At 38.8% G+C, this 20,772-nt stretch overlaps 6 protein-coding genes across 7 annotated transcripts; 4 read left to right on the forward strand and 2 right to left on the reverse strand.

The window, feature by feature from the left end:
- Positions 1 to 62: 62 nt before the first annotated feature.
- LOC117634516 lies at positions 63 to 2,575 on the forward strand. Its single transcript, XM_034368658.1, has 5 exons — positions 63 to 645; positions 752 to 1,564; positions 1,661 to 1,740; positions 1,829 to 1,900; positions 2,019 to 2,575. Exons 1-5 carry the CDS (start codon positions 151 to 153, stop codon positions 2,341 to 2,343), a joined length of 1,785 nt encoding a protein of 594 aa, XP_034224549.1. The 5' UTR covers positions 63 to 150; the 3' UTR covers positions 2,344 to 2,575.
- Positions 2,576 to 2,653: 78 nt separating this feature from the next.
- LOC117634764 (E3 ubiquitin-protein ligase RNF12-A-like) lies at positions 2,654 to 6,366 on the reverse strand. 2 transcript variants are annotated; one of them, XM_034368979.1, is made up of 6 exons: positions 6,070 to 6,366; positions 4,435 to 5,442; positions 3,933 to 4,103; positions 3,319 to 3,461; positions 3,072 to 3,182; positions 2,654 to 2,962 (listed from the first exon to the last, which is right to left on the reverse strand). In XM_034368979.1, exons 1-6 carry the CDS (start codon positions 6,190 to 6,192, stop codon positions 2,878 to 2,880), a joined length of 1,641 nt encoding a protein of 546 aa, XP_034224870.1. In that variant the 5' UTR covers positions 6,193 to 6,366; the 3' UTR covers positions 2,654 to 2,877. The 2 variants fall into 2 exon arrangements, with proteins under 2 accessions (XP_034224870.1, XP_034224871.1); XM_034368980.1 differs by lacking the exon at positions 6,070 to 6,366 and adding an exon at positions 5,550 to 5,650.
- A 2,455-nt stretch (positions 6,367 to 8,821) lies between these two features.
- On the forward strand, positions 8,822 to 9,652 carry LOC117634722 (tol-Pal system protein TolA-like). Its single transcript, XM_034368918.1, has one exon. The coding sequence runs from the start codon at positions 9,046 to 9,048 to the stop codon at positions 9,406 to 9,408; it is 363 nt and encodes a 120-aa protein (XP_034224809.1). The 5' UTR covers positions 8,822 to 9,045; the 3' UTR covers positions 9,409 to 9,652.
- An 874-nt stretch (positions 9,653 to 10,526) lies between these two features.
- LOC117635630 (glycine-rich protein DOT1-like) lies at positions 10,527 to 11,443 on the forward strand. Its single transcript, XM_034369966.1, has 2 exons — positions 10,527 to 10,845; positions 10,954 to 11,443. The coding sequence occupies exons 1-2, from the start codon at positions 10,698 to 10,700 to the stop codon at positions 11,142 to 11,144; spliced, it is 339 nt and encodes a 112-aa protein (XP_034225857.1). The 5' UTR covers positions 10,527 to 10,697; the 3' UTR covers positions 11,145 to 11,443.
- Positions 11,444 to 13,199: 1,756 nt separating this feature from the next.
- LOC117634898 (putative glycerol-3-phosphate transporter 5) lies at positions 13,200 to 15,723 on the forward strand. Its single transcript, XM_034369176.1, is given in 3 exon segments — positions 13,200 to 14,630; positions 14,958 to 15,469; positions 15,471 to 15,723. Coding segments are annotated over 3 exon segments (1,500 nt in total). The 5' UTR covers positions 13,200 to 13,663; the 3' UTR covers positions 15,492 to 15,723.
- Positions 15,724 to 16,045: 322 nt separating this feature from the next.
- LOC117635635 (probable protein phosphatase 2C 27) lies at positions 16,046 to 19,670 on the reverse strand. The gene is made up of 4 exons (XM_034369972.1): positions 19,117 to 19,670; positions 17,965 to 18,162; positions 17,505 to 17,716; positions 16,046 to 17,055 (listed from the first exon to the last, which is right to left on the reverse strand). The coding sequence occupies exons 1-4, from the start codon at positions 19,306 to 19,308 to the stop codon at positions 16,494 to 16,496; spliced, it is 1,164 nt and encodes a 387-aa protein (XP_034225863.1). The 5' UTR covers positions 19,309 to 19,670; the 3' UTR covers positions 16,046 to 16,493.
- Between the last annotated feature and the right edge of the window lie 1,102 nt (positions 19,671 to 20,772).

The following is a 20,772-nucleotide window of genomic DNA, read 5'->3' on the forward strand; positions in this document are numbered from 1 at the left end:
CTCTATTATTGCCAAGGGAAACGTATCAAAACCGACGACGTTTCATCAACCGCATATTTCATTATTTTGCCACCATGTGATTTTACCTTTTTAGGCTCTCCGCAACGGCTAGTTCCTAGTGACCGTTTCCCGTCTCCCCAAATTCAAAATATGAAATCGACCTCTAAGTCTAACCCACCATCAGCTTCACAGTGTGTTTTACTATACAAACAACAACACCCACAAGCCAAAACCAAAATCACAGCTCTGGCAATTTGCAGAAACATTCGATCTCGCTTAAACCCATTTAGCAATTCAAATCAAGATCCCAGAATTTCAAGAATGGTGTATTCATACGCACCCACATACTACTCTACTCTCCATGACTCGGTGACCAACTTATGCAAGACCATTCTTCCTTTCAGCTTCAAGAAACGGAGGTTGCCGGCTGCAGAGCACAAGCTTTCAAAGCTGCAATCAGACAATCTCAAATGGCAGCAAGACTCTTTCCACCAGATGTTAAATTTGATGGGTCTTCATAAAGAAGGCATTTTGGCTGAGACTGAGGTCTCAGCTTTCCGCTCGCATTTGCTTGACACCCTAATCGCCTCTCCCACTGAGCGTGAACAATCGGCTATATTGAGAGATAAGTTGCTATTCTTGCAGGTAAACCAGTCTTCCCTTTTTTTTTCTTCTTCATTTTCCTTCCTTTCATTGTGTTTTCTGAGTAACCAAACGGGAATAATTAATTAATGAAGCTTTAAATCTTTAGGAACTTTTGTATGCAAAATGCATATCTGAAGATGAGTACCATTCTTCCAAGAGGCCATTGCTGCAACGATTAGCAGTACAGGGAGCTGAGATTGAGGCCAGAGATGTAATTGTTGCAGGGCTACCACCTAAGGACCCAAAGGAGAATACAGATCAAGAGCAGTGGTCTGTCATTGACTTAAAGGATGAGAAATGCTTGCTAAACAAGGACAAAGATAAGTCAAATTCGAAGAACAAATCGAAGCATGGCTCTGCAATGAAGCAAATTAAAGGAGCAGCTTCAGTTTTGGGCTTTGTATCACCTTACAAACAGGGGAAAAGCAGAGAAGAAAGGAGCATATTCGATTTGCCCGAGTCGTCGAAAGTGTCTTCCTCTAGCTCTTCTAAGCATGAATTAGGATATCATTACAAAGAAAATGAGGCCAGGTCGATTCTCATGCCAGAAAGCTTGCCACAGGAGCCGGTGAAAGAAAGTGGCAGCTCAGATAGAACAAGGAGGAAACCCTTTAAGAATCTGTTTCAGAGAGAGCAGAGAGAGGGACATGGTGTTGGAGGTGGAGGTGGTGATCATGGTCATGAAAATGAACAAACACCTTCCAAATCAGCCAAAAAGCAATGGGGTTTTGATGGATTCAAGAAATGGAAGAGAAGTGACTCGGAGGATGAGACAACTCCTTTGCCTCTTAATGAAAGATCGGATAGTGAGGTTCACTTGAAGCTTGTCTCAAGCCCCATGGGTGAAGGGCCGGACACTAAGCTTATAAAAAGGAAGCTGCTTTCGGATGGTTCTCCTTCTGATTTCTTCATTGATAAGGTAGTAAATCGTTATTTCAATTTCTTCTTATTCTTTGGGATAATATTTGAAGCTTGAGCTGAAACTGAACTTGGTCAATTTGTTCTTAATATGAAGGTTTTAGGGGAGAAGATAAAAAAGGAGCTGTCAAGAATTCAGACAGAGCTTTGCACTTCAAATCCAAATCTTAAATTTTCGTAAGCCTCTTCTATTATCTGACATTTGGTGACTATTTAGTATGTGCATTGTATTGAAAAGCAATCTTCCTTTCACAAATATAATTAGGAATGACCAAATCGAAGCGATTTCCACCAAGCTTCCCGTCGACAAGGCAGACCTGAAGAAGTTCTTTCCCAAGTGAGCAAACTCTTTCTTTTTGTGCTGTTTCATCCTTCAGTATTTGAGCATATAAGCTAAAACCATCACACTTACACTTCTTATTTATTTATTTACTCTTTTATTTTCGATGTTTAAGGTCATGGTGTGATCGGTATGGAGATGTTGTTTTGGATGTGGTGAAAAAAGAATTCAAGGACCATGTTGGGGAGATGGAGAGCTTGAGAAATGCTGCCAGAGAGAAACATGGCATGAACTCAGCTCGATGGACGACATTCCAAGACGATGAGGAGAATTGTCACCCGAATCTCTTTGCTTCTGGAGATCATTCACACCATACTTCGAAGTTCCATGAAACCAATCCTTTCTGCGATGATCACACTCCTAGTGATGGAAGGAAGCTGAGATCTAAACCAGCTTTTACCCAAGAGAATCCCTTTTGGATCCCAGGGCATGGCTATTGATGAGGACACAAATATTTTGCGCTTAATCCCTTTTCTAAGAGTATTGGTATTATCAGTTTATTGGTGTATTTTATTTTGATTGTCAAATTGCTGAATGTGTATGAACTTTGAGAGAAGATCCCTGTTCTCCAAGTAATTCAAACTCTATGTCTGACTTGTAAATTTAGGGAATGTAACATCCTCCTATTGTTCGGAATTTGATTTGCTCCTGGGGGTTTACCTTTTTTCTAAATTAGATATATATATATATATCAGCAATCCAACTCTATTTTATCTACTAATTTAACTCTTTGCTGCATGCTAAAGGGCCTTGATACAAATATCAAAGATGTGTTTGATAGATGCACATTCATACAATTATCTCATTTTCTGCATCTCTATACAAGTACTACAAAGCCGCATCATGAGAAAAAGATGCTACAATATTGTGGATCGTGGAAAATTCTGATACAAGTTAGTGTTGGAGGACAGATAACATGTCATCGTAAAAGCGAAGAACCATCATAACTATTTACATCACTATGTACAATTATATCAAACAGAAGATATCTCCGAGTTAGAGACGGAACAGTCAGTGACGACGCCCTCACGAACATCTCCTCGGCAAAGTGGACAAACGCTGTAAGAGGAAGGAAAGAGGCAGTAGGGAATGAACAGAAAGACTTTCAGTATGAAACAAGGGAAATGAAGGACAATCATTTGAAAGTGGTGGGGGGCAATGACAATACCCGTGTATCTCTTTGAGCCACTTATCAACACATGACATGTGATACTCATGATGGCAAGGAAGAACTCGAATTTTGTCCCCTTCCTCATACTCAGCGAGGCATATGTAACACCTATCAATTATTAACTCACCATGATCAAACAAATGCATTAAATAAGAAAACACTGAATCCCACAAATCAGAAAACACTCAGCAACACCAAAACCCCCAACCAAGAGAAAAATAGGCATAAATAAAATAAAACTTACTGTGCAACATCATCCCCAGACTTTAATGTGTCAACCTTTGTGTGACTCTTAAGAGGAAAAGAGTCGACAACAGATGCTGGGGCAGGGACTGAGACCATAGATAGTGAAAGTGACACAGGTTGGCGATGAATTTCATCCAAAACCTGCACGTCATACATTACAACAAAATTATGTTTAAAAAGTGATAGTGAATGATTATATGCAGCTAAAAGCCATCAAAGAGGCCTCAAAATGAATAAAATACCAAACTCAGACCTAAGTTTTAACCCCAAAACAGGAGAAAATTACATGACTACAGGGATAATTAACAGCCGCCCCAGGTAAAAAGTGAACAAAACAAAAGGCAATAACTTATTTTATAAATACCCTCCTCACTCACATTATAACCACCAATGGTTCTTTTTTCAAATCCGATCTACCAAACAAGATTCTGGGGGCCACTAGAGGATTTTAGCTCTAAAAACAAAAGCACATACAAGACAAGAATACCATAACATGGAACTCATGGATCTTAAACTGTTTGAATTAGTATAGGTCAAGACCCAAGTAATTTGAGGACAATATGAGAAGACATAATCATGACAAGGAAAGAAAACTAAAACAGAGAAAATTACCTCAAATAGAGCTTCAGCAAGCATGACAATTCTTGATATACTTGCCCGAGTACTAGACTCTTCGGTCAAGAACGAGCCACATGAGCACATGCCACGAGGGTGGATTCCTGTAGGACAAGAGGTATTACGCTGACTATTGTCATCAAGGCCAACACGAAGTCTTTCCCAGACCTACAAAGAAGAGTCACGCCGATGCAAATCAATAAAAGTCATTGAGAGAACCCCGAAAAAATAAGAGCTGTTACAATTCATAGATTCTTCTCCCCATAAAAACATTTGGATATAACATTTAATGAAGGAAATATTAAAGTACCGTTGATGAACGACATGTGAGTAAACAAATAAATGAACATGCATATACTGTTGAAACCCATAGGAGCCAAAAATCTCCCGAATGAATGGAACCAAAGAGTCCAAAAAGCCCTAATTTCATATCCAAGTTAAGCCTAATTTCATATCCAAGTTAAGCCACATAATAAACTTTTAATGTCTAAAAGATCACCTCGGATCTAGAATGCCGTCGTCGTTCATTTGAGTTGGGAATTCTATTGCCCTGGTAACCAGAATCAGCTCCAATCCCATCATCGAAAAAATCACCACTCAAACCAAGTAGCCATCTGTCATGAAATCCTAGATCCTCAGTATCATCAGTAGATAAAAGAATTGTTGGAGAATCAATAAACCTTCTGGAACTGCGTCTTGAAAATGCATCCCAGAATAGTCTTCTGCCATTCCTTCTGGCCTCACGATTACTTGCATCAGCATTGCTTCTAGACAAAAGATTGGAAGAAATACTCATGACATCAACATGAAGTATACTTCCATCTTCCTCACCTTGTTCCCTATTGGACACAAGGAATCCTAAACCAGAAGGTATTGCCTCTCGAAGGGAATCATTTCCAAGTGAGTGAAAAGACGATGGTGTTTCAGAAACACGAGCAGATTCCGTATTAGCATTAGAACTATGGGCAGCCATTACTTCAGCCACATGATTCTCAACAGACACTTCAGTAGAGCGAGAATTCTGAATCCCCTGTGGAGAGGAACTACTCGGACGCATAACCTCAGGACAGTTCTGAGATACATTCTTGTCTGCTGAATTACCAATGCCATTGACTGCATCCATATTAGCAGAACAATTCACAGAGACTGGGTCTGAAGATTGTTGTTCTTTAAACGAAGTACTAGCTGTAGTAGTATTATCCCTACAAGATTCATCATGACTATAATCGGCACTTACCTGATGAGGAGATATTAGTTCTTTGCTTTTGGACAAGCACTTCCCCTGGTTACTTGTATGAACACTGCTTAAACCATCTTCAAAATAAGTATTCTGACTGGCTGCAACAGTGCTCTCAGATGATGATCCAATTTCAATAATGGGGCAGGTGAACCGTGCCCCTGTACTGGAGACCAACGAAGTTCCCTCTGTGGAGTTCCGAACTTGATTAATATCCAGATTACGTTGCTCTGCATATTTCACAAGACACTCGGCTGGATGATCTTCCATCTGCAGGAAAAACAACTAAACAAATCAGTCTCTTTCCATAATCTATAACTACCAAGTACAAAACTAATGCCACAAAATAATTAGAAATATAGCTTATATCTACTTACTGAATCATGAAATGTTTAAGGATTCAGGTAGAAAAGGCCATATTTAGACTCGGAACCCTCAATTAAATGACCCGATGAACTAAATCCCCAACTTTTTCCAACAAGAGCATCACAACGATAATGGGGACAATATTTGCGTTTACAGGTAAATGATAAGTCAAAGAATAACTACGATATTACCAAGCACGGGGCCAACCTTCTGCATCAGCTGGCCAAATCCCATATCATTTTTCTTCGATTGCAAATTGAATTTGAGGAAAATAAAACCCCAAAACAACTTATTTTAAAGAAAAATGCTTAAAAGGCTTTTAAACTTGCACTGGTTTGTTTCATGATTATGATATAGGTATCTATATTTTGCACCAGATGATGAAATCCCAAATCATCGAAAAACCAATAAAAATCGAATTTTGCATTCAAAAAGGTCAAAATGATGAGAAATCCAAAAATGGGTATTGAAAATTGAATTAAAGACATCAAATTTAGTGGACGACGATGAAGAAGAATAAGAAGAAGGTACCTCGTAAGTAGAACGTGAGGAGGAGCCACCACAGACGAAAGAGGAGAGTATGGAACGATTGGTGGTGCGATTGACTCGGGCCCGTGATGGGCGGGAGCCCAGTCGACTACTGCTCGAACCCATTTTAGAGATTAGAGAGACAACGCTTGAGAGTTAAGAAGTGGAGGAGGAGGATGTTGTTGATGATAATTGAAGCACACCAGCTGAGATAGAGAGAGACAGAGAGACTCGGAGGAAGCTTTATTTCTTTATTTCAAATTCAATTATTTTGTGGACTTCCGTATCATTGAGGTAAAGACTTTTTTTAATATTTCTTTTGCCGGAAAAAAGACTTTTAACTAGTAAATATGTTTCTCTCCGCGTCAACACATTTTATTGTCTAGGAAGAATTACGCTTACTTATTTTTCAGTACAAGTAAATGTGGAAAAATTGGCTGAAAACCTAAGATGAAATATTTGAGTCTGAAAATATTAAGGATCCACCAAACCAGTCATAGGTTTCTGGGCTGAAGTTAACTTCTTAGTATGATTGGGCTCTCGAGCTCGTTGGAATTGTATACTGGGCTAAGCTTGATCCATCAAGTTTTTGGGCCTTACTGGCCGAGTTTTGGCCCCAAGACATTTAAAATGAAAAAAAAAAAAAAAAAAAAGGAATTTTTAAAGCCGAGTCATGGCATGCCATCATTGCCATGTGCTGCGTGCACAATAATAATTGAAGCACAGTACAGCTTGTGAGAGATGGGGGGTACGTGGTTTGTTTTTGGTCGAAGGGAGGGTTACGTGGTTGGTTGGAACTTGGAATATATATACGTCTGAATCTGACAGGGGAGTCTGTGGATATATGACAATGACATGATCGATTTATGGCCATGTAATTTGTGATCAGAAATAAAGTAGAAAAGTAGTTTGGGTTATGACTGATCGATATGAAATTGGAATTGAATTGTAGGTCGGAAAAGGATCATGCATTAGACTAGTAGCTGATGAAGATGAAAGACACGTTTGCCCTCTACAGAAGAAGCACCATTCTGCCCTAGCTCAGCTTTAGCTTTTTATATAATTTATAGCCACGAACCTACTTCTACTTGTCTGTGCATAAAGAAAGAGTAAAAGCACTTTATTCACTGCTATAAAATCCAAATCCAATTCTTAATCTTAATCCAGCATTATAGAGATCGAGAAATATGCCAGACCATCCACCACCACCGCAGGGGCACGGGCATGGTCATCCAGGTCCTCCTCCTGGTCCTCCTGGTCAACCTCCTCCTCCGGCGCAAGGCGGCCATGGCCCTCCTCCTCCTCAGCCAGGACCCCCTTCAGCTCCCCCTGGCCCTCCTGAACCACACAAGCCACATCCACATGATCCCCATCATGATCATTGCCACCACCACCACCACCCATGAATCTTCATCTAATATGTATGCATGCTAGCTATATATATAGCTTGCTAATTAGAGGTGTTGTAATTATATATGTAATTTCTAGTTTTAACTAGCTTGCTCTCATCTTCATCTCATCTCATCTCATCTCATGATCATGGATTGTAATGACATTATCGGCTCTAGCTAGCTAAGAAATCACTATCACAGTGTGTTTATGTACCAAAAAAAGGATGCTGATTATCCATCTAAAATAATAATGAGATGACTGATCTTGTGGGTTTTCCTTTCACTTTTGTTTGGTAATAACTTACAGTTTTTACTTTGTTTTACACCAAAATTCTTTTCCCAAGAAAGAACTTGCAAAGCAGAGCAGACCAAAAATGCTTAGCAAAGCCAAAAACCCAAACTAACAAGGCAATCCACAGAGGACAGCATGATAATTATTCTTCTTTTATAATTTGATATTTGACTTCATAAATGAATATGTCTTAATTAACTACTGCTGCAAGAAAGTGAAGAAAAGAAGTGCATAACATGTTGGTGCTAAGTGCTCACCCCAGGTTCATTGAGTTTTTGAAGTATGAAAAAAAAAATATAAATTTAAAAAAAAATTATACATATAAGCTATTGTAAATATTAGGCAGAAACTGTTAATTAAGACATCTAATTATCTTTAAGACATCTAATTATCTTCAACAAAATCGATGAACATAGTATTTTAAGAAAATATTAAAATAATATTATTGTTTAATCGAGTGGTCAAATGAAATATAGATCCAAGTGATGTTATGCATAGATGATCTTTAAATGAATACCTAAAAAATAAACGATTAAGCTAATTAGGATAATTGAAATACAATGCAGGATATGCCTTACGAAATGTCCCTCAAATAAGTCTATTTAAGAAATCTTTTAACTAAAGTTCTATATATATATATATATATATATAGTGACCCGAAATTAGAAGATGTATGTATAGTAATAGTATATATATCATCCTAATTTTTGCGACCTATATCGAAAAATTAAAGATGATGTTGGTATACGCATATGATGTTGTGCTTGTTGGTGTTGTCCTATCCTAATTCATAAACTTTTCTTTTCTAAAATAAAAGTGGGGCCGTTGGAGGTCGTTTTCCACTTCAAGTGGGTTTTGCCGACGCCGTTTCCAATTTCCTTAGACTTGTACTTTTCTCTTTAACATTATTACCAAACAAGTTCTTTGTTTTATCTTGAAAAAGATGTAATTACTAACAGGAAAAAAAAAACAAAATTTATTTTGTCCTCTTTTAAGTAGCCAGATGGATAGGATAGAATTATATATAATTAATAGGAAAGATCTTTATTTTTCATTTTTTATGTGGCACCTATTTACGGTGATGAAAATCATCTAGCTAGTGAGGATGTGGACATTGCTTTGTGTTTTGTATTACCGACAATAAATATTGCATTATAAAAGCCACTGCTTTCTTCAACAATTCGCCACAATCAACATTCAACCGCTCAACAAGTAAGAATCAACACCAAGAGTAAGAGTCTCTCCGCAACTGCAACAACCAATTCAAGAAGATGCACCGCCCAGGAGCCGGCCCTCATGATCATGGCCATGGACCTCCAGGCGGAGGTCCAGGAGGCCAAGGTGGCGGTCCTGGAGGCCAAGGAGGCGGTCCAGGAGGCCAAGGAGGCGGGGGTCCAGGAGGCCAAGGCGGAGGCGGTCCAGGAGGCCAAGGCGGAGGAGGTCCAGGAGGCCAAGGCGCTGGCGGTCCAGGAGGACATGGCGGAGGAGGTCCAGGAGGACATGGCGGAGGAGGTCCAGGAGGACATGGCGCAGGCGGTCCAGGAGGCCAAGGCGGAGGCGGTCCAGGAGGCCAAGGCGGAGGCGGTCCAGGAGGCCGCTGATAAGTTAACGATGACGGGCAACAAGACTTGTGGTGTACTAGTAGCTAGTAGTACGTAGTCTATATATGATGATATAATGAAGTTGATGATGAGAGTAATTAGCTGATAATGATAATGTTGTGTTTGTTATTAATTAGTAATGTTTTTCTAATCATGTTGGGTGAGATCCTTCCCTTCCCCGGCCATCTCCGGTAGCTCAGTTTCAGCTAGCTGGAGAAGAGGAGGGCGGTTTATGTAATACTACTGTATGATGCATGCATATAACAATAAAATGAAGAGCACCACTTTATTATTATGATATATATATATATGTATGTATGTTGCCCTTCTATTCGTTTTAGTGCTTTACATGTGTGTGTGAGAATGAGTCTTTTGGTTTTTACTTTCACTTTTGTTTGGTGTAACCTACAGTTTTTACTCTGTTTTACACCAAAATGCTTTTCCCTTGTGTTTTTGTTTTTTAATACGTTAAGAAAAGAACTTGCAAAGCAGAGCAGACCAAAATGCTTGCAAAGCCAAAAGGCCCGACCTGCACCCAGGACGAAACGAACCCTATATTCAATATTAATATACCACACAACAACTAATTAACTAAAAACCAAATTAACAAGGCAATCCGCAGAGGACATCATGATAATTATTCTTATTTTAACAAACCCTATATAATAGTTATTTTCGGATGTCTGCAAGTTATTATTGTGCCGGCACTATATTGTAAACATAGAGGAAAGTAAGAAAAGATATTAAAAAATACATGATGTCCACAATAATAACGTCTAGACATTCACATATAAGAATTTCTCTAATATATAATGGCAAGAAAATGAAAGATATAGATTGTCCTAATTTGTGTGACCCTATATATAAAAGTTGTAGGTATACACATGATTTTTCATTTTTTTAAATAATACACATGATGTTGTGGTTGGTTGGTGGTAATTCAGAAGCATGACCACACAAAATGAAATTTGATAATAACAAACAAAAAGCTTCGCGTGATACACATGTACCATGTTTCAGATGGACAGTAAATGTTCTTGTAATAATTTCTGTATTCATTCCCCAAAAAAAATAAAAACTAAATTTATTTTGTCCTCTTTAGTCATTTTATAGTAGCTAGATGGATAAGATAGAAAATATCTTTTATATGTGACACCTATTTACGATGATTGAAAAGCATCTAGCTAGCTACCATGTGGACGTCGCTTTGTACCGACAGTAATATTGCATTATAAAATCCTACTGCTTTCTTCAACAATTCGCCACAGCAACATTCCACAGCTCGACAAAGTAAGAATCAACTCCCAAATAGTCTCTCCGCAACTGCACTGCAACAACCAATTGAAGATGCACCGCCCCGGCCATCATGACCATGGACCTGGCGGCGGTCCAGGAGGACCAGGTGGACCAGGCGGCGGTCCGGGAGGACCAGGTGGACCAGGTTCCCATGGGCCTCCAGGCGGCGGTCTAGGAGGACCGGGAGGACCAGGCGGGGGTCCAGGAGGACCGGGAGGACCAGGCGGGGGGCCAGGAGGACCGGGAGGACCAGGAGGCGGTGGTCCAGGAGGACCGGGCGGCGGTTGGGGAGGTCCAGGAGGCGGTGGTCCAGGAGGACCGGGAGGCGGTTGGGGAGGACCAGGAGGCGGTGGTCCAGGAGGACCTGGCGGCGGTGGTCCAGGAGGCCCGGGAGGCGGTGGTCCAGGACGCCCGGGCGGCGGTGGTCCAGGAGGCCCGGGCGGCGGTGGTCCAGGAGGCGGTGGCTCAGGAGGTCCAGGGGGACATGGTCGCTTCTGATGGGCAACAAGACTTGTGGTGTACTAGTAGCACGTAGTCTATATATGATGATATAATTAAGTTGATGATGAGCGTAATTAGCTAATAATGATGATGTTGTGCTTGTTATTAATTTGTAGTTAGTTTTGGTAATCATGTTGGGTGAGATCCTTCCATTCCCCGGCCATCTCCCAGTAGCTCAGTTCAGCTAGCTGGAGAAGATAAAGGCGGTTCATGTCATACTAGTACTACTGTATGATGCATGTAATATTTAACAATAAAATTATTATGATATGATTATGTTGCCCTTCTATTCTTTATATTTGCGTCTGTGAGACACTGAGAGATTTCTCTTTTATTATACTACCGATAGATATGTTTATCTTTATTCTTCATAGTTATATATATATATTACCTAACATATATACATTTAAACCAACTTTAAAATTAACTGAATACACTTTAAAATTAACTGAATACATTTTAATATTTAAATCAAAATATAAAGTTAATCAAGGATATCTTATTTAATTATTAAAAATATCCATGATATACCTTAATATACCATATCACACATCATTAAACTCGTTCGAGAGCTAGTTGCTGCATTTCTCTGTGATCGTGATAGAGAAATTATTATGTTACTCTTTTAAGGTCGCTAAATTCGTTAGAGAGCAGGGTATACTTGGACTGATATGATCAGATTACCAGTGCAAGTTTCAGCTGATAATCAAAGCTTTGCAGTTTCGGCTTAACTAGCCTTTGATTAAAGGGCCTTCTACAGCTTCTTTTTCATTTTTTCTGATTTGTAATAATTTTGTGAAGGACATGGTGTAATTAGCTGACTCTTGATTCGGTTTGAATGAGTCGTAGTGAAGCCAAGTTATATTGTTTTCTATTTTGAGTCTGGCTTTTCTGGTCTGGAGGCTTTGAAGTTGATACTGGTATTAGGTGACTTGCCGATGCTTCTTTGATTCATCAGTCGATCAAATTTTCAGATGAAGCAAATTGTTACCAACGCTTCTTCTATTACCCAAAAAGCAAAGAATGGTTTGGAAACTGAAACAATGGTAATGGTATTGTGTAATTAGTAAAATTACATTTGTTTCACAATTAATATATCTTTTTTGGTAATTTTATATTAGAGTCAATTAGTAATTCAATAAATAGTTTGGTAGTAGAGTGTACTCAGTTAATTTTAGAGTTCGTTTAATAGTACTCTTAATTTATCGGCTTGTTTAGATTACAAATTTTGAAGAAATTAAGGTAAAATGGTATAGGAAAGAAGATATATATTTGAGGTGAAGATGAAGAGTGGCATGAAGAACCAGTTTGTTGTCAATCAAGATTCAAATAGTTGCCATCAGAACTTTTATGTGATACTACTTTTAAAATTATGATCACCTAATGTAGATTGCAGAGCCATTGGAGAGAGGACTTGCGGAGGACATTGACACAAGGGACCTAACATTCTATTAGACGATACACTTCCAACTGAAGTTGACAAAAGCTTGCTGAATGTTGTGAAGGATTCGATTGTTCAAGGCTATTTGAAATGAATTCTTCTTCTTTTGCCGGATATTGTTGTTTCAGTTTATTGCTCACCATAATGTTATGGTGGACAGGTTTCAGTGGGGAGCTGTACATAGATTTTCTGATTGATTTCTGATGCTGTTGTTTCAGACGACTGTATTTCAGGCGTGGGCTTATATTGTTACTGTTTTTTGGTATCCTCCTAATTCCATAAAAAAATAAAAAACCAGTAACATTGAGATTGTTCTTCTCTGTAATCCAAAGGTGGATCATGCTTCTGCTGCTGCTGCTGCTGCTTGCTAATTATTTTTTCACTTTAGAATTCAACTGAGAATGCCACTGCCACGTTGACATCACACACAGATGGATGCTCTTGCTGCTGCAAATGCTAATGAGATCCATTTCTGCGTTACGCGGCACCTTCCAAAAGTATAATTAAACCAAATATTCGTCCTCAATGGGCAATTATTTTCAGATACGACAAACGACCTTATGGCCAATTGGCAAATATTCCAAAATACATAATGTCGTTTATTTACTTTTTACGTTTGCACTTGTGGTTCACATGTGTTTGAAAGTCAAAGCACAACCACTTTTCTCTTCCCCTTTCTTTCCGTCTCTCCAAAATTCTCCAGTCTCTCAGCATCTCACCAGCGATGGTGAAGACGAGAAAATGAAAGAGCTTATCAGAGCTCTGGTGGAAGACTTAGATATTGGATCACACGAAGCCAATACTGTAGCTTCGTCGTCACCTTCTTCCCCTCTGCTTACGACCCTCCGCCTCAATCAGAGATTGATGGGAAAAGATCAGGTAAAACATTAGGGTTTTATACATTTTTCCTTCTGTTTTTCTTTTTTGCAGTCGGTGATGAATTCTCGGTGCAACTAAAAACTCCAACATTTTGGATCCACCATCTTTCTCTGTAATTATAGTTACTGTATATCTGAGCATTCTGTGTAGCTTTTTGTGTGTAGTACTAATTGCAAAATATTGAGTTCAATAGACAATGCAATCCAAAACCTCAAGCCTAGCTCCAGCTCTCAACTATTTCCCAACCCTCAAACCCCCACACAAAACTCTAGCTTTCCACCAATTTTCAGTCCTCAGCATCACCTTCCTTGCCTATGCTTCGTTTCATGCCTCTAGAAAGCCCCCAAGCATTGTCAAGAGCGTGCTTGGACCCACAATTCAGTCCAATTCCAGCTCAGCCGATACGGGGTGGGATCCCTTTAACGGTCCCCATGGTGCCCACAGGCTAGGAGAGCTTGATCTTGCATTTCTTTCTGCGTATTCGATTGGAATGTACTTTGCAGGGCATGTCGGTGATCGGATTGATTTGAGGTTGTTTCTCGTGTTTGGGATGATGTGTAGTGGCATTTTAACAATATTCTTTGGGTTAGGATATTGGTTTGGAGTTCATTTGTTGGGGTACTTTATGGCTGTTCAAGTACTTTGTGGGTTAGTTCAGTCAATTGGGTGGCCTTGTGTGGTAGCAGTAGTGGGAAACTGGTTTGAGAAACAAAAGAGGGGGTTGATCATGGGGGTCTGGAGTTCACATACCTCAGTTGGAAACATTATTGGTTCAGTTGTGGCGTCGGGGGTTTTGGAATTTGGATGGGGTTGGTCCTTTGTGGTGCCTGGGGTTTTGGTCATTTTGGTTGGCATTTTAGTGTTTTTGTTTCTTCCCGTGAGTCCAGAACACTTGGGATTTGAGTCTTTGGTAAAGGAGATTCAGATGAATGTGGAAGTTAATGGCATAGAGAATTTGGAGGGAAAAGTGGAATCAGAGGAAGCAGGTCTTCTTGGAACAGAGAATGCAGATGTCGATACAGGTGCAGATTCTTTGGCTGCAATTGGCTTTTTGGAGGCATGGAGGTTACCGGGCGTGGCACCATTTGCTTTCTGCCTATTCTTTTCAAAGCTGGTGTCTTACACTTTCTTGTACTGGTTGCCCTTTTACATAAGGCACACAGGTACTTCCTCCAGTTAGATTTTTATATACGACTTTGAAATTGAATTGTTGGGATCATCTTTTGATATCCCATTATGGTTGAACTGCTTCTTTGGATTTCATGTTTGAGTTTTTTTGTTCAAATACACCATCATGGATTGTCATGAAAATGGCCGTCCTCATCACAATTCACAAACAATCCAGAGCATTTAAAATTGGACACATATTGCAGTTCTATACTCTTAACTGTAACAGCGCCTATGTTTGTATGTGTATGTCTTTAAAATCCAAAATTACCCTAGGAGGATTATCTTCTCGTATTCATCATAAATTTTGTTTCGCCTTGCAGCTGTTGCTGGTGTGCATTTGTCACACAAAACTGCTGGGAATCTTTCAGCCATATTTGATATTGGAGGAGTCTTCGGTGGAATTTTAGCTGGATTGATATCTGATATGATTGAAGCTCGAGCTGTAACGTCAATTGCATTTTTGTTGCTTTCGGTTCCAGCCCTTGTTTTCTACCGGGTATATGGAAGCCTGTCTATGGTTGCCAACATTCTTTTGATGTTTCTTTCTGGATTGCTGGTGAATGGCCCATATTCACTAATTACCACAGCCGTTGCTGCTGATCTTGGTACCCAGACAGTGATCAGAGGAAATTCCCGTGCATTAGCTACTGTAACTGCAATTATAGATGGTACAGGTTCTGTTGGGGCGGCTCTTGGCCCACTTTTAGCTGGGTATATTTCCACCACAGGGTGGAACAATGTATTTCTTATGCTAATTTTTGCTATTTTCTGTGCAACTTTGTTTTTGATTCGCATTGCGAGAACGGAGATCAAAGGAAATTTGAATGAGGGAAAATGGTCTTTGTATAGCATAGGCACACAATGATTGAGATATGCTCAAGGCATATCTTTTTTTTTTCTTCTGTCTTTCTTGTCACACCAGAAATGTAGGTTTCATTCAGAGAGAGGGGCTATTGGTGGGGTCATTTGTGTATGTTTGTATCTCATTGTTTTGTAGCTCATTCATTGTTCCCAGCGTGTTGGGTTTCTTACCTACGTAAAGATACAGCTAATTAATAATAAAAATTCTTCGACGGTTTGCTTCTATGTTTCTCGCCTCTTGCCTTCTTCCATCTCGAGTCCCAAATTCTTTTTGCTCATTGTATTGAATCAAATTGGTCTCATATTAGCGACAATTAATCAAGAAGCGTGTAATTAGCTGTTCCAGTATGTGAAATTAAAGTTGCACACAGCAGAAGCAGCCCATGAAGAAACAAATGTATGATGTTTTGAGCAGTCAAATAAAAAGCATTTTATGCGTCGCTGGCTTTTCTGGTTACATAATACATTCAAAAACCAGTAGGATGATCAGAAAACTCCACAAAGGTCAACAATTCCGATCATCAAGAGCAAAGGAACGCACGCACAGTTTTATAACGAAGTGAAGCTTAAACCTTGGACTTTGTATAACAATTATAAGTATTACAAGACATGGAAGGAGTTCTGACAAATAAATGTACACTACACATCTGCATATACCTTGAAAAACAAAGGTACAATAACAGAACAGCCTCTCCACAAAATCAGACCTGCCTGTCTACCTCAGTTATACAACACAAAATAAGATTTTAACTCCATTCTCTGCCAATAGGGTACAAGTGGTTATTCCAAAGCCTGATGATACGAATGTCTTCTTTATCCTTCCATCTTCTCTGGAACAGATTGATGCACCGGATATAGAAGGAAGCAAAGTGGCAGTCCCTTTCTGGATGAATATATATATACACAAGCCGAACTCCCATCCATTTTCTAAGTATTATTGCTACCGGTTCGAACCTTTGCCCATCAAGGGAACATCAACTAATAAACAAGTAATTCTATTCTTCTAAGAAGAATTTGAGATTCTGAAGTCCTTCAGCAGAAATGCTTCGTCTGACTCTAGACCTCTCTACCACCACATGTGGAGGAGGCTCCAAGTGGAAACTCACCATAACCAGTGTCAAATTATCGCTTGCTCCACGCTTTATTGCCTCCTCTACTATTTCCTTGCAGCACAACTTCACATCATTGTGCTCTTGGAGTCTCCTTCGAGCAAAATCAACAGCATTTTGGCTGGTGAACATCTCCCATATTCCATCACTACCAATGATCAAAAACTCATCATCCTTGGTCAGTGTCATTAATTTAAGTTCTGGTTCAGCACTTAAGGGTCCTCCCCTTTCACCCCCAGCCTTCATTCCTTCAAGATGCCAATCACCTAATGCACGGGTGACACCTAACTGACCATTTAGATAACCATCATCAATATATCCACCCAAGGATTCAATCCGCATTCTTTCTTTTGTGCAGCAGGGCCTATGATCTTTTGACATTTCTACAGCCGCTCCACATCGTGACAATACAGCCCGGCAATCTCCAGCATTTGCCACAAGCAAAGACCTGTCCAAAAGGGTAATTATAAGCTGAAGCAGACTAGTTGTCACACAAAAGGTCTGATAAAAACAAAGTAAGCAGTCCCAAGAACGGGGCATGAGAATAGCCAAAAGTGCATAGATGTAAGATAATTAAATCAAATGGGGAGATATAGGGTGCGGTCATTCTGAGCCATTATGATCAATTCAGTCTTCAATCTCACTAATCCCGAGTTGCGACCAAGATTGGGTCACACAACATCAGTTTTCTTTACTACTTTTTTTTTCTTGTTTTGCTCATGCAACAGACACAATTCATTCTTCAGCATGACACCGCACGAATTAGCTGATTAGATTTTCTCTTATTCTTTAATCTGATGGCCTTGCAGTAATGATTATTTAAGACATTACTGTTGTAAGTCAACACCTTTATTACAGATGACAGTCAACCTACACCGGAAGAAAGAGTCCCCTTACCTCCCAAATATCATTGCAGTGAGTGCAGTTGTTCCAGATGCATGGGAAGACTCAAGGGAGCACGTTTTTGCAAATGCAGCGTCTGTCTCCATAAATGACCTTGTTATCACCTTTTCAAGTTCTAATGGAAAGTCAGCATCCTCAACAACTACTCTTGGCAAATTGTCACGAACAAATTGTGCTGCATCCTTTCCTCCATGGCCATCAAATACCTGTTTTTTATTTTTTAAATTGCCATTTACATCATCAAAATCTGATAAAATAAAGAGTCTGGATTGTTATGCATGAGCTTTCATTAAACTGTTGCAAGTACCCTTAAAGTTGTAAAATTTTGATTGAACTATTTAGAAATTGTCCAAAAAGCCTTTCTTCATATAATTGTTCTCATTGTAACCAAACCTTGAGAAGTGTTGGGGATGGTTGGAATTGTTATACAATGGAAGAAGGTGAGAAAACTTACACCATAGAAGGAGATAGCTCCCTCACTGAGTACATTATAATCAAACTTTTTAGCTAAGTCACCAATGCATATATGAGTATCCTCCATATGGGTTCGACCCCCAATATCAGACCACTCTCCTGACCGAAGGGAAGGGAACAAGTTCAGCAGGCTCTGTTTTCTGTCTACAACCACTGTATCCTCACATATGCTTTCGAGCTAAAAGACCAACAACATGATGGAACTTGAATCAGAATGTGACGGATTGCAAGTTAACAGGTCAAGGAAACAGATTTCGGAAACACAAGAAAGTAAATTAGGAAATTTTTTTTCCAAGTATAATATCAACACTCTCCTTGGAAAAAATGTTCTCAAACCAGAAAATGAAACTCAAATCAATCACAAAAGTTTACATTGCATCGAAACATCAACATCATCGGGTTTCCCACAAAATTGTGGGATATTGAAAAACTGTATAATGTTGTGAAATATCAAAATCTGTCAACGCATAAAGAGTAACATAAAATGTAATACAAGACAAGGAACTCCAGGAGCAGATAATAAAAGAAGAGATCCACTACAACACAATCCAATCAAAAAAAACCCTTGAAAAGCAAGAACGTTAGTCATCACCATCCGGCTGTGCAGAGCACGATAAGGAAGTAAATAATTTTTGTAAATGAATCACCTTCCGACAAGTGAAAGCAAAACAAAGAATTGCAGCTTAGCTTACTAAATAGGAAAAACAATTTCCAAAACAACTGTTTCCCAAAATGAACTGAAAATTAGCAGAGCATGATTAAGAAAATAGGAATTCAAGCAGAAAACTTTCGTGCATGATGCAGTATAAACTAATGACAACAGTAAAATTTTGTAGTCTAAGTAAAATTATTGAATAGTGCAGAGATACAAAAATGAAATTGTAATCACGACAGGCCAAATGATTGAAAAAAACATAAAGAGCAACAACCGGACCACGACCAACTACACACAAATCCAATTACAGAAAGAAAAAAAAATCACAAAGAAAGACCGGCAAAAGAAAGTTTTGTCAATCATCATCACATAAGAAAACAAAGACCCAGAACTCAATTTCAACCGAATGATCCTAAAAAGTTACAAAATTGAGACAACCCCAATAAAGCTAAGCAGTCAAAGAAGAAGAATTTTTACTTGAAATGAGTTTAACATGGTTTTCTGAAGACTGGAGCTGATCGAAGGAGTTTCCTTGTCCAAATTGTCCGTCTGGTTGTGCAAGATTTCACATTGCAAAGGCCACTGCTTGTTATTGTTGTTGGTATTGATGTTATTATTCTCCATATTCCCCATTTCTTGACCAAGCTGTTCTGCGTCTATCAAGCACATGCTTATGATGAAAATGATAATGGGTGTGCTCTTCTTAGTGCTCAGTTTCTTAGCGAGTTGCTGAGGGAATCGGAAAGTAGTAGAAGATGCAGAGAAAAAGAAAGATAAATTTGTGGTGAGAAGATTCTGAAAATATTGGAGTGTAATGAGGGCCTCTGTTTATTGTAGTAGTATTCTGAGAGAGAGAGAGAGAGAGAGAGAGAGAGAGAGAGAATTCCAGATTTTTCTGTGAAAGCGTGGCTGAAAATCAGTTTGTTTGCTGGGTTCTTTGATATTATTCTCTCTTTTCCTCATTTTCAATACTGAAATGCAGACCCAAAAAACAAAAAACAAAAAATCCAAGTGCTTTCATTTGCTAAATAAAAAACTGTAATTCAATATTCAGAATATTTTTGGCAATTCAAAAATGTATTAATTTGACTAAAATGAGAGGAATGAATGATTAATGAATATGACATCTAAAGGAAACAAAAAGGTGTCCCATTTGATAACGTATTTCTTAACCACTAATATAATTCATGAATGTGGTCTTTAAGTCTTAACCACCAGTAAAATCCGTGGCTTCATAAACCCTTTTTGACAAGATATTATTGGATTGGATGCGTTGCGCATATCCGATCCACCATCATATGCCTTTCTTTTTCTTTTCTTTTTTTCGATGGACACATCTGCCTTTCTTTTTGGTCATAATAAGCACATCTGCCTTTCGTTTCACATTCATTCACAATCACAACAGTGGAATTTATTTTTTAAGTGCACTAATATTATATTGGCATGCTTATTTAACAAGTAAAATAATTCAAGAAAGGTTTTGCTTGCCAGAATTAATAATTTAAAAAAAATCTGAAGATGGGGTTTGGATAGTTTTCCAAGATATATGCTAGGTTTTGTTATAAATAAAGCACAAGACAAACGAGTAGGAGTGGGTAGGTTTGAGACATTATCTGCAAAACCATGATTTGTCTCAAGCCTAATTACTAAGTTAAAAGACAAGTTATATTAGGAAGTTTGTTTTTGTTTAAATGGGGCAAATAATTCCTCCAAAAAGTTTGAAAGTGAATTAAATGGGAAAATGATGATGCATGTAAGGAGGAGCTGATATTATTATGTTTTGCTTGCCCTTTGCCTCTTTCAACTTTCAACGGAGGTCTACAATACCATCCACTTCTCTACAACTTGCCCACTAACACCATCTTTTTTACATTTTAAATTCAATTATTTTCACAACTCACTGCACTAGACTTGTAATTTCCCGTCAATTAATTATTATTATTATTATTATTATTATTGGTCTTCAATTTATTATTATTATTATTGATCACATTAGAGAGGAAAGAAATCCTTTAAATTTCGAATCTGAATGTGATGGAGGAAGGGAGAATCCACTACCACTTTGGTAGGAACCATTGGCAATTATTTTCAGTTTGCCTAAAAAAGCTTCATTATTTAAAAAAATGGGGTTAG

This window comes from Prunus dulcis, chromosome 7, assembly GCF_902201215.1.
Source record: "Prunus dulcis chromosome 7, ALMONDv2, whole genome shotgun sequence".
NCBI lineage: Eukaryota > Viridiplantae > Streptophyta > Magnoliopsida > Rosales > Rosaceae > Prunus > Prunus dulcis.

What these genes read in the sequence shown, in the direction of transcription:
- LOC117634516 (XM_034368658.1), top strand. Translation starts at nt 151, where the DNA reads ATGAAATCGACCTCTAAGTCTAACCCACCATCAGCTTCACAGTGTGTT. An exon ending in AATCCAAATCTTAAATTTTC is followed by an intron (nt 1,741 to 1,828) that starts GTAAGCCTCTTC and finishes AAATATAATTAG; the next exon opens with GAATGACCAAATCGAAGCGA. An exon ending in CTGAAGAAGTTCTTTCCCAA is followed by an intron (nt 1,901 to 2,018) that starts GTGAGCAAACTC and finishes TCGATGTTTAAG; the next exon opens with GTCATGGTGTGATCGGTATG.
- LOC117634764 (XM_034368979.1), bottom strand. Translation starts at nt 6,192, where the DNA reads ATGGGTTCGAGCAGTAGTCGACTGGGCTCCCGCCCATCACGGGCCCGA. An exon ending in TTGCTGAAGCTCTATTTGAG is followed by an intron (nt 3,462 to 3,932) that starts GTAATTTTCTCT and finishes TATGACGTGCAG; the next exon opens with GTTTTGGATGAAATTCATCG. An exon ending in TGGCTCAAAGAGATACACGG is followed by an intron (nt 2,963 to 3,071) that starts GTATTGTCATTG and finishes TTCCTCTTACAG; the next exon opens with CGTTTGTCCACTTTGCCGAG.
- LOC117634722 (XM_034368918.1), top strand. Translation starts at nt 9,046, where the DNA reads ATGATCATGGCCATGGACCTCCAGGCGGAGGTCCAGGAGGCCAAGGTG.
- LOC117635630 (XM_034369966.1), top strand. Translation starts at nt 10,698, where the DNA reads ATGCACCGCCCCGGCCATCATGACCATGGACCTGGCGGCGGTCCAGGA. An exon ending in ACCGGGAGGACCAGGCGGGG is followed by an intron (nt 10,846 to 10,953) that starts GTCCAGGAGGAC and finishes CAGGAGGCGGTG; the next exon opens with GTCCAGGAGGACCGGGAGGC.
- LOC117635635 (XM_034369972.1), bottom strand. Translation starts at nt 19,308, where the DNA reads ATGTGCTTGATAGACGCAGAACAGCTTGGTCAAGAAATGGGGAATATG. An exon ending in CCATGTTAAACTCATTTCAA is followed by an intron (nt 18,163 to 19,116) that starts GTAAAAATTCTT and finishes TTGGTCTTTTAG; the next exon opens with CTCGAAAGCATATGTGAGGA. An exon ending in ACTGCAATGATATTTGGGAG is followed by an intron (nt 17,056 to 17,504) that starts GTAAGGGGACTC and finishes CCTTTTGGACAG; the next exon opens with GTCTTTGCTTGTGGCAAATG.